General features: G+C 41.7%; 1 protein-coding gene and 1 long non-coding RNA gene across 2 annotated transcripts in view; one reads left to right on the top strand and one right to left on the bottom strand.

Annotated features, from left to right (window-relative positions):
* Positions 1–5,300: 5,300 nt before the first annotated feature.
* LOC308642776 lies at positions 5,301–8,757 on the top strand. The gene is made up of 2 exons (XR_014020631.1): positions 5,301–6,734; positions 6,998–8,757. It is a non-coding gene; the product is annotated as an uncharacterized lncRNA (long non-coding RNA).
* Positions 7,120–12,213, bottom strand: part of DCAF12 (DDB1 and CUL4 associated factor 12) — a 33,057-nt gene continuing 27,963 nt past the window's right edge. The window contains exons 8-9 of the mRNA XM_081282087.1: positions 9,688–9,866; positions 7,120–9,157 (exon numbers count right to left, since the gene is read on the bottom strand). Coding sequence (XP_081138213.1) covers positions 8,999–9,157; positions 9,688–9,866 — 338 coding nt within the window. The 3' untranslated portion in view covers positions 7,120–8,998. The remainder of the gene's footprint in view (positions 9,158–9,687; positions 9,867–12,213) is intronic.

The raw sequence follows: 12,213 nt of genomic DNA, 5'->3' as shown, positions 1-12,213 counted from the left end.
CTTTTGGAGAGATAATTTTTTTTAATATTTATTTTTCAGTTTTCAGTGTATACAACATTATGTGGTGCTGAGGATCGAACCCAGCGCCCCGCGCATGCCAGGCGAGCGTGTTACTGCTTAAGCCACATCCCCTACATTGAACTCTTTGGTAGAGACTCTTGCTGGTGAAGATTTCTGGAGAAGACCAGTCAAGATTTTTTGTGGAGGAGGGGCTGCCACTACATGCCTACCGTCAAACAGCTGGCTAGTGATTAGAGACAAGATTTAACTAGGAGAATCAACCTCAGATCCAGTGTTCTTTTTCCAGCCCAACTCTTACTTAATCCTTCAACAAAACTGCATCTATTGAATTTGGAGATCCAATGGCAACATCTCACTTCTTTCAAAGTAAGGTTTTATTTTATTATTAATTTTATTTATTGTTATTTTATTTTATGGTGCTGGAGATTGAACCCAAGGCCTTTTGCATACTAGGCAAGTACTCTACCACTGAACTACAACCTCAGACCCTGTCTTGCTTTTAATGCAACCACACTTTTTTTTTTTTTTTTTTTTTTTTTTTGCTATTAGGGATTTATCTTAGAGGCTTTTAACCACTGAGTCACATCCCCAGTTCTTTTTATTTTTTGAGACAGGGTTTCATTAAGTTAGGTAGGGTTTCACTAAAGTTGCAGGGACTGTCCTTGAACTTAAAATCCTTCTGCCTTGGCCTCTTGAGTCGCCGAGATTACAGCCATTTGCCACTTGCCTAGCACCCACACATTTTTGAGAAAGTGTATATGTGTGTAAATCAAATTCACACATAAATTCTTAGGGAGGTTTTGTTCAAGTACTGCTACTCTGAAAACTTCATTAAAGGAAAAACCAAACCAAACAAACAACAAAAAACTTCTTCAAAGATTGATACCACAGCTCTGCCTGCCACCCCCCACATCAAATAAAAATATGCTGTATGGGATGAGGGTGTAGCTCATTGGGAGAGCACTTGTCTAGCACGTGTAAGGTCCTGGGTTCAATCCCCATTGAGAGAGAGAGAGAGAGAGAGAGAGAGAGAGAGAGAGAGAAAGGAGTGTTTTGTGCACATTTTTGGGGTTTTTTTGCATTCCATTTGGAGATTTTGATGCTTGTCAGGTGGGGTACCACCAGTTTGGCAACTAAGTGGCTCCCCCTACTGGGTATATAATGGATTAGTCATCTCTATGACAGGCTCTCCCAACAACCCTGCCTGGCCTGTTTGGAAAGCACCTGGAAGGCAGGGCTTCCTGAGGAGACATGTTGCCATCCATGTAAGACTTTCCAGAAGAGTTGGAACCTAAACTACACCTTGAAAGATTTTGACAGTGATACCAGGAAGGAATGACTTCACCACTACTTGTGCTCCACTAAAGTTCAGGGACATATTGGAGATGGAAAAGCAGGATTTACTCAGGGCCACTTTACCGCTGAGCTACATCCCCATACTTTCATTTATTGATTGATTTAAGCACTGAGGACTGAGCCCAGGGAAGCTCTACCACTGAACTATATCTCCAGTCCCTTTTGAGACAGGTTCTCTCTAAATTGCTGAGGCTGCACTTCTCCTGCCTCAACTTCCTAAGTTGTTGTTTTTCTTTTGAGTCCTGGGGATTCAACCCAGAGCCCTGGACATGCTAGGCCCACGCTTTACCACTGACATATACCCCCAGCTCTGATGGTTGCATTCTGAATTTATGGGGGGATGTGAATTTGGGAAGAAACACATTCAAACTACTACAATTCCCAATGTTTTCTTGGAAGGAAAAATAAGATCCACATAAAATTTTAACAAATCCTATTATAATGTTTATCTGAGGACAGGGATCATTTCCTATTTTAGATTTCCCTGCACCAACTGGACACCACTGTGCCCATCTGTAATCTCAGTGACTCAGGAGAATAGAGGATAGCAAGGCCAGCCTCAGCAACTTAGTGAGACCCTATATGAAAATAAAAAGGACGGGAATTGTGTCTGAATGGTAAAATACCCCTGGGTTCAATTCTGGGGGATTGATTGGAAAAACAAAACAAAACAATAACAACAAAACATGTTGCTTAAAGCTGGTCTCAACCTTGCAATCCTTTGGCCTCAGCTCCTGAGTTGTTGCTTTAGTATTGTTAAAAACCACCCCCAACTGAAAACAACAACAACACAACAACAACAAAACCAAAACAAACAAACAAAAACAAGATCTAACAGTGGAATCCTAAGTATGGTGATTGTGGCAATTATTTTGTATTCTTAGCATAACAATCTAAAAGGTCAAAGGGCTTGGTGTAAAGATGAGGAATGTTTTTTCAGGCAAGCAACATGCTAGTGCTCAAACCTCTACACATTATGTCAAGGTACCCAATTTTTTTGGGGGGTGGGTCTTTGTTGTTGACAAATGCCTTGACCCTGATATGCTAGTCAGTTTTCATTTGCCATGACAAAATATCAGAGATAAAATGTAAAGGAGGAAAGGTTTATTTAGCTCACAGTTTCAGAGGATTCAGTCCAAGGTTGGCTTGGCTCATTGCTTTTGGGCTTGTGATAGAACATCATGATGGGGAGTGCATGGCAGGAGCAAAGCTGCTTACCTCATTGCAGCCAGGAATCAAAGAGAAAAGGGTTGGATCCCAATATGTCCTTCAAGTGCATGCCCCTGATGACCCAATTACCTCCTAATAGGCCCCCTCCTAAACAATTCTATCAGCTCCCAATAATACCATCAGTTGTGGACCAAGTCTGTAACCCATGAGTATTTGAAAGATACATAAGATCCAAATCATACATCTGGAGAACAGAGAGTCCTCACTGCTATTTTCAGTCTTCTGTCCATATTGCCACTAGCTTAAAAAAAGAAAGAAAACTGGGTGTGGTGGCAGCACACCTGTAATCCCAGAGAAAAGTCAGGCTGAGGCAGGTGGATCCCAAATTCAAGGCCACCCTCAGCAATTTATCAAGTTCCTTAGCAACTTTTTTTTTTTTTTTGGTATCAGGGATTGAACCAAGGGGCACTTAACTGCTGAGCCATATACCCAGCCCTTCCTGTTTTATTTTGAGGTCTCCCTACGTTCTTCAGGGAGTCATTAAATTGCTAAGCCTGGCTTTGAACTCAAAATCCTCCTGCCTCAGCCTCCCAAATCACTGAGATTACAGGCTTGTGCCACCATGCCCAGTGGCCCTAGGCAATTTAACAAGACCCTGTTTCAAAATAAAAAATAAAAGGGCTGGGGATGTGGCTTAGTGGTAAAGTAAGTGCCCCTGGGTTAAATATCCAGTCTCTCTCTCTCTCTCTCTCTCTCTCTCTCTCTCACACACACACACACACACACACACACAAAAGGCTAGAAGTGAAAGAAGTTTTTTTTTTTTTTTTAAAGAGAGAGTGAGAGAGGGGGGGAGAGAGAGAGAGAGAGAATTTTTAATATTTATATTTTAGTTTAGTTCTCGGTGAACACAACATCTTTGTTGGTATGTGGTGCTGAGGATCGAACCCAGGCCGCACGCATGCCAGGCGAGCGCAGTACCGCTTGAGCCACATCCCCAGCCCAAGAAGTTTTTTTAAGATAGTAGTTGATCATTTTCTTCCTGTCCATAATATGCTAATTACAGCGCTCTGAGTACAGTTAACAAGAACAGTAAACAAGTGACTCTGAGTTCAGTTAATGAATATCATTATCCTTTAAAAATTCTGACTTCAGCAATTACACATTAATCAAAGGGAGTGGTTACATGTGAGGCCCTACCCTGGGAGAATTTGAGAGGACAGCTCACACTTGCAAAGCTGAATCATCTTTGAGTTCAACTTATACTTTTATCTCTGTGGTAGTGTTCTTCTCATAATTTTTCCTTGAAACAGGATCTTGATCTTCCACATCCCATTGCACCCAGCTTCTGTATTATTATTTTTTTTTTTAATATTTATTTTTTAGTTCTCGGCGGACACAACATCTTTGTTGGTATGTGGTGCTGAGGATCGAACCCGGGCCGCACGCATGCCAGGCGAGCGCGCTACCGCTTGAGCCACATCCCCAGCCCCAGCTTCTGTATTATTATGTGTGTGTATGTGTGTGTATATGTATATATATATATATATATATATATATATATATATATATATAAAAAAATAAAACTGGGGATTGAACCCAGGGGAGCTCAACCACTAAGCCACATCCCCAGCTTTTCTAATACTTTAGAGACAGGGTTTCTTTTGGTTGCTTAGGGCCTTGCCAAATTGCTGATGCTAGCTTTGAACCTGCCATCCTCTTGCCACAGCCTCCCAAACTGCTGAGATTATAGGCCTGTACCACCATGCCTGGCTCTGCATTATTCTTCTTTGGAAAAGTAGAGGTAAGGGGAAATCCCTGGTACTGAGGATTGAACCCAGGTGCTTAATGGCTGAGACACATCGCCAGTCCTTTATTATTTTGGGTATCAGGGATTGAACTCAGGGGTACTTGGCTACATCCTCAACCCTATTTGATATTTTTATTTAAAGACAGGGTTCTCACCTATTTGCTTAGTGCCTTGCTTTTGCTGAGACTGGCTTTGAACTTGTGATCCTTTTGCCTCAGCTTCTGGGGCCCCTGGGGTTACAGATGTGCACCACGGCATCCAGCCCTTTTTATTTTTTGAAACAGGGTCTCACTAATTTCTTATGGCCTTGCTGAATTGCTGAGGCTAGCCTCAAACTTGCTATCCTCCTTCTTCAGCCTTCTGAATCATTGGAACTACAAGTGTGTGCTATCATGCATGGAGAGCATGGAGTCTTTTTGACATGGAGCCTGTGTTGCTTGGACTGGGCTTGAACTTGCGATCTTCCAGCTGTCAGTGTCCTGAATAGCTGTGATTATAGGTGTCACTGTGTTCCCCATAAAGTGAACTAGCATGAAGTAAATAGCTTTGAGCAATCCCTCTTTGTCTACCCTTTCTTCCATTGTTGTCTTCCAGACATGATCCAACTGAAAGGGATAAAAATACTGCTATCTCAGGTTGACTCCTATGAGACTGACCCTCAATACTAACTCAAGGGTCTTGACATCCTGACTTGCTATTTCTGGGTACCTGCATTAGGAATTGTCTGATGATAGCTGGGTCCACGAGGCTTGGACTGGGAGTAGTCTTTAGTTTTACTAGGAAGGAGAAACAGATCAATGATCGCCTCTTAAGAGTGGCAAGGAGTTATTACCACCCAATTTATGGATTCTGGGCTATTACTATATAGAAGTGCATGTTCAATTTTTTATTTTCCAAAGAAAACAGAACCAAAGCGTATGCATTATAATTTTTTATCATTATTCATGTTACTTAATCCAATAATCTGTTCAACTACATGAGCTTTTTTTTTGGAAGAAGGGGGGAAGGTTACCAGGGATTGAACTCAGGGGCACTCAACCACTGAGCCACATCCCCAGTCCTATTTTGTATTTTATTTAGAGACAGGGTCTCACTGAATTGCTTAGAGCTTTGCTTTTGCTGAGGCTGACTTTGAACTGAGATCCTCCTGTCTCAGCCTCCTACGTGGCTGGGATTACAGGTGTGTGCCATTGTACCCAGCTTAGACCCAGCTATTCTAGAGGGTGAGGCAGTGGGATCATGTGCCCATGAGTTCAAGATCGGTGTGAGGAACACAGCTAAACCTGCAAACAAAGAATGGTAGGGAACCTAGAACATAAATGAGGCTTGAAGTGTTAGGAATTCACTTCTGTTCCACAGCCCTCTGAAAAAAGACTCAAAGAATGATGGGAGGAGTCATTTGAAATGAAGCATGTGGTATGTGACTTGACAATGAACAAGGAAGTTCTTTCATGGCCTCCATAAAGGGACTGCTGGCAGGAGGGGACACCATAAAGTTCACAAAGCCATTCTGTGATACATGTTTTGCTGGAAAATGGGAGCAGAGCCAAGATTCCATGGAGGCCAGAAACCCTACCAGGTCCATCCCACATACTCTATAGCAACTTTTTGAGTATGTCCCATGTAACATGAGTTCCATAACATATCAAAAACCTGAGAGTAAAGGTGATTTTTGTTTTTGCATTTCCCCAAAATCATTAGGATTTGGTATTCTATACTCATTTTAGGAAAGGCTAGTTTCAGTCCCTGTCCAACTGTAACTCTTCTCCTCCTCTAGGAAGCTCTCTCAAATTGCTTCGACTCAAGTCATTTCCCCTTCCTGTAATCTTTGATTATAGAGGTCCCCACGTGAGTCATGTTTTGAATCAGTCTCTACGGCAGGAATGAAAAGCAGCTGTAGTCAGCTTGTTCTGGAAAGGAACAAGTGTCATGTGGCAGAGGAATAGGCACTTCCTTGCCAGGTTCAGTGACCCAGTCCTGGTGGGCTGTATGGGGAAGGTGGTGTAACTCAGCAGCCTGCTTTTCTCTCAGCTACAGGGTCATATAGGCTCTGAGAAGCTCATCACTCAGTGTGGTTACCCTATTCTCTCCAAATAAACAGCAAGGATCTGTGGGTCCAACTGCAAAAAAGTGCCATGCTCTTCCTAGGGCATTGTGCAGCCTTTCATGGTCAACCTCTGTGAACCAACCAATAAGGCAGACAGGACCTGTCACTAACCCTGATTTAAAAGGAGCTAGTCACCTTGCTCAGATCCACAATCACAATAAAAACTAACATCCTCCCGCCCCCATCTTCACCCAGCAGCTTTTTTATGCACTACACTACTTCCCCTGGACACAGCCACCCTCAAATGGACCTCAGAGCAACCAATCTTGGGTCAGAAACAACCAGATCGGGGCTGGGGATGTGGCTCAAGCAGTAGCGCGCTCGCCTGGCATGTGTGCGGCCCGGGTTCGATCCTCAGCACCACATACCAACAAAAGATGTTGTGTCCGCCGAGAACTAAAAAATAAATATTAAAAAATTCTCTCTCTCCCTTCTCTCACAAAAAAAAAGATACAGAAAAGCCCAGGAGCTATCCTTACCAAACTCCAGAATGCCAGGGGATTGTACAAAAAAAAAAAAAAAAAAAAAAAAAGAAACGAAACAACCAGATCTTAGTATTTGTATCCCTGCCACTAACTTGAGGCACATCTTCCAACAAATCATAATGCCTTTTCCCTGCATCTCTTAACTATACATATTCACTCAAAACACTCTGCACTGGAATAATATTTATTTTTTCCTTGGCAAAAAGTGCTACATTTTTAAAAACAGAAAATCTCAAACAATCAAATGTATTACCCGTCACAGAAGAGGGTCTGGCAACAGTACAAAACATCCTACTTAAGATTTTTTTTTCTTAAATATACAAGTCAGTTTAAAATGATAGAAGTTCTGTGAGAACTAAGAAATCTACAGCCTGTAGTTTAATAGAAAAAAAATTAAGACAAAAGATTTATAGCATCCAGCATTTTGCTTAATTCCCTGTAATATAGCACCTATTTCTCTAGGTTAGAAGATGAGAATTATAGAACCCGTGGTGTACGCTGCATACCACTAAGTCAAGGTAGACTTTGTTTCTTTTCGCAGCACCCCCACCATTATGAGGAGGTACTCGTTCCAATCTCCCCACTTATACCCAGAGAAGAAGGGGATAAGAAATTGGGGTGCAGGAATAAATGTGACTTTTCCTTTCCCCAGGATGGGATTTTTGACAGAGAAGCATTGTATGTACCAGAGAAAGAATCTGTGGGTGAGAACAGCGGTTACTTTCGACATGATGAGCAAAAAGCAGGAACAACTGGATATCAGTCAGTTGCCTGCAAGTTTAAAAACCTCAGACTAAACAGACAGTTCAAGGGAGGAACAGATAAATTACTAATCACATCGATGCTGTTACATGTACAATGATGCTGGCTACAGGCCATCCCATCACCATCCTAGGGCTGAGCCAACTGAGCAAAAAACGTGGCTTTAATCCTAAATTCCACTGCACTGACAAAACAAATATTCCACACATGAAGCACTCATTACACACAGATAAACCTACTGCTGACCCTTACCCTCCTGGACTGAACCTAATTTAGAAAACAGCAGGAAAATCCACTGGGGAGACTGGAAGAACGACAAAGGAGAAGTTTCTTTCAAAGCCAAAGGGACTATGTATGGGAACCTTAGCAGACTTGTGAGCCCCAGCCTAGGCTCCTAAAATACCAGATGAGGTTTTGTTTGAGAATAAGGAAAGGGAGGTTGGGATGCAGTTAATTCCCTTTACCAAGTCCTATGATGTTTTAGGAAAGTTGCCACTAGCTAAATAGATGGGAGGTTGGGAAGTGGCAGTGACACATGCACCAGTATTCTCACTTGGGGGACATAAAGGTAAGGCTGGATTACTTTAGAGTCCTGGCATAGAAGGTCCCAAGCTTTCTGAAATCTCAACTCAAAAGATGTTCCCTGTGATAATTTTCTTTGTGTTTTTACTTCCTACAATCATGTTGTTAGACTTTAAAAAACAAGACACAGACCAGTTCCAAAGCTGGACTCTGTGAATAAAGTTTTTTTTTTTATAAATATTTTAATTAAAAGTAATCCTCACTTCAGGTAATTTCAGTGACACACACTACCTACAGGCACACAAGTTCACATGCATTCACACATACATACGGCTCCCAAACTTTCACAGAAAGTCTGACAGCTACCACATAAACATTAAGAAGCCCTACCTCTGAAAAGTGAAGGGTGAGAATGACTACGTCATTTCAGCCTAAAGAAGCCAGAGAGGGAAAGAGTGTGTGCCACTTTAAGAAAAAATACAAATAGGGATTTGCAACAATGTTTGGTTGAGAAGCTAGAGAAAGAGAAAAAAAGAATAAAATTCTGATTACCAAAAAACAAAGAAAATAAAAAACAAAACAAAAACACCCTTTGATTTCTATACAGAGCTTCTTCCTATTAAGTGCCTAAACCATGGGCAAACTGGTATTCCCATGAAAATAGGAGAGCTTCACACAATTGGGGGAGGAAAAAAATCAAAAGAAGAAACAAGGAAACTGAAAGTGGAAGTTAGTGTAAATCTGCATTTTGGGAGAGAGTTGTCATTAACTCCAGAGCCCAGCATAGTTCCCATGGAGCCCTGAAGGGAGGGGACCTCCTGCCACAAAGAGTTTCGTTCCGGACGAGTCGTAGCAGTGGGTGTAAACAGCATTGGGGAAGAAATCAATGTCCGAAAAGTAATTCCTCCAGGTTTCATCATGATTCTACAGGAAAACAAAGAGACTGTTAGCACATTTAAGTCAGAAGGCAGAAAAGGGAGGAGGACAGGAAAGCTTTCTGGTCTCTGTAAGAGGAAGGTGGTCCTATACCTTAGCCTTATGTCAGGAAACATGTTTTCATAGCAATTGGACCCATATTTCCAACTAAACATGAGAGAAGAATTGAGTAGGATGAAGAATTGATATACAAAGCTCAGGTCTTTTCAAGAGGACAGTTGAAACCAAATTACATAATACACTGGTAGTTGCAGCAGAAGGTTCCTTATCCTTCCTGCTCTCTTCTCATTTGTGGGAGAATCCCCAGTCAACCAGTGTATTTTACTGGGCCTCTGTTTTCCCAGAGGCAATATACAGAACAAAAGCAAACCCAGGAGAAAGTACCTCTCTTCATGCCAAGGATTGCCTCTTACTAGGTAAAAAAGTTTGAACAGGTCTTATGTCAGCAGGGGTTGGGGTGAGGGAAGATAATCTTTCTGTCACTGTCCAACAACCATTTCATGTGGGGGCTTACTTACCAGCCAGCCTTTGCCAGTAGTTAGTTTCAGATTTTCCCCTGCAAGCCTGGGTTTGGACCCATAACAAGCTGAAAGCCTCTCTTCCAGAAATCTCTGAGCTCGGATGTCATAGAACAGCAGGGAGCCCTGCCCTGTGCCCACAGTGATTATGTGTTCATAGAAGCTCACTGACCGGATCCCTGAAAGAGAAAAGTAAATGGCAATGAGAAGAGAGAATATATGCTTAGCAGTCTGCTAGCCTGAATTTCTTCAATATTGAGTTTTCACTGCATCCCCTAATATGAGAAAATACTACTCTCTAAGGCAAACCATAGCTCATATTCACTAACAGGAACCCTCTGATCATCCTCTCATAAAGCCAGATTTCTGATGATGCCTAAGATGATTCTGGCCAAAGAACATGTGTCTGGGAACTTCTTTGCCACTCTGAGTCACTCTGGAGTCATCTTTCTTTCTTTTTTTTTTTAAATTTAGAGAGAGAGAGAGAATTTATTTATTTATTTATTTTAGTTCTCGGCGGACACAACATCTTTGTTTCTATGTGGTGCTGAGGATCGAACCCAGGCCGCACACATGCCAGGCGAGCGCGCTACCGCTTGAGCCACATCCCCAGCCCTGGAGTCATCTTTCAAAGCTCTTTTCCACTATGATACCAACGTATACTGCAACTTAAGATAATGTGAATATTTACAAATCATTACATCAAAAAGAATTTTCGGGCTGGGGATGTGGCTCAAGCGGTAGCATGTTCACCTGGCATGCATAGGGCGCTGGGTTCTATCCTCAATACCACATAAAAATAAAAAATAAAGATATTGTGTCCATCTAAAAAAAATAAAAAAAAAATATTTATTTTTTATAGAAGAGAGAGTGAGAGAGGAGAGAGAGAGAGAGAGAGAGAGAGAGAGAGAGAATTTTTTAATATTTATTATTTTTTAGTTCTCGGCGGACACAACATCTTTGTTGGTATGTGGTGCTGAGGATCGAACCCGGGCCGCACGCATGCCAGGCGAGCGCGCTACCGCTTGAGCCACATCCCCAGCCCAAATAAATATTTTTTTAAAAATAAGAATTTTCTTGTACTTGACCTAAAACCATTAGCATGGCACTACAAGACAACCTTATCTGGTACTAAGTGTGTTATGAGGGGTGGCACAGAGTTCAGTACCACAAAGAGTACCGTCTTTCACTCACAGTGTGCATTTCAGACATGTTACCTACTCCCTCTGGGTATTAGGGAAAATATATCTACTGTATCTGTGGATCAAATAAGTTCATGGGATATGAAGATATTTCTTGGGCCGGGTGCGGTGGTGGCATGTGCCTATAATCCCTGCAGCGTAGGAGGCAATGGCAGGAGGATCTTGAGTTCAAGGCCAGCCTCAGAAATTTAGCGAGTAGCTAAGCAACTCAGTGAGACCCTGTTTCTAATAAAATATAAAATAGGGCTGGGGATATGGCTCAGTGGTCAAGTGCCCTTGAGTTCAATTTCTGGTGTACACATACACACGCACACACAAAGATATCTCTTGGCAGGGTAGATTGTAGCTCAGTGGTAGAATACTTGCCTAGCATGTGTGAGGCACTGGGTTCAATTCTCAGCCCCACATAAAAAAATAAATAAAGATATTGTGTCCATCCACAGCTAAAAATACTAGAAAGAAAAATATCTCTTGGTATATATGAAGAACTCAATATTTGTGAAATCAGTATTCCCTTAATCTCTTAAAAATTTTCACTGCAGTTGGTCATGGTGGCGCATGTCTGTAATCCCAGTGGCTCTGGAGTCAGAGGCAGGAGGATAACGAATTTGAAGCCAGCCTCAGCAATGGTGAGGTACTAAGCAACTCAGTGAGACCCTGTCTCTAAATAAATAAAATACAAAAAAGGGCTGGGGATATGGCTCAGTGGTCGAGTGCCCCCCGAGTTCAGTCCCTGGTACCAAAAAAATAAAATAAATAAATCACTGCATACATTATTTCAGCTAAGCCTATTTACTCCTTCCCTCCTACTCCCATTATTGTTGTTTTCTGACTTCTACTAGTGAACATCTTACCTATATTAAAAACAAACTGCAAACAAAAGCAACTTTGGAAATATTTAGAGGAATAAATGCTACTTGAAGGAAACAAGTTAAAACTGTAATCCATACTGTGCCTTTTAGGTTTTCAGAATTAAGTAGCCAATGTTTTTTTCTTTTTAATTTTTTTTTAGTTGTCAATGGACCTTTATTTTATTTATTTAAATGCAGTGCTGAGAATCTTTGGCCCAATTAACCATTTTTTTTTTTTTCAAAAGAAAGGGGACAAAGTGAGATAAAGAAGAAAATACTATATTACTTTGTTTCTGATCCCTGGCTCTTCCCACATCAAGCTGTGTGATGCTGGGCATTACTTTTTTTTTTTTTTTTTTTGCAGTGCTGGGGCTGAACCCAGGGTCTAGCACATGCAAGGCAAATGCTCTGAAACTGAGCGATACCCCAGTCCCCTCCCACCTTCTTTGGTGTGTGTCTATGGTACTAGGGAT

The sequence above is a fragment of the Spermophilus citellus genome, assembly GCF_964194105.1.
Source record: "Spermophilus citellus genome assembly, chromosome: 2".
In the NCBI taxonomy this organism is placed as follows: domain Eukaryota; kingdom Metazoa; phylum Chordata; class Mammalia; order Rodentia; family Sciuridae; genus Spermophilus; species Spermophilus citellus.
Note: the sequence above shows the minus strand (reverse complement) of the source record. Positions and strands in the feature narration are given on the sequence as shown.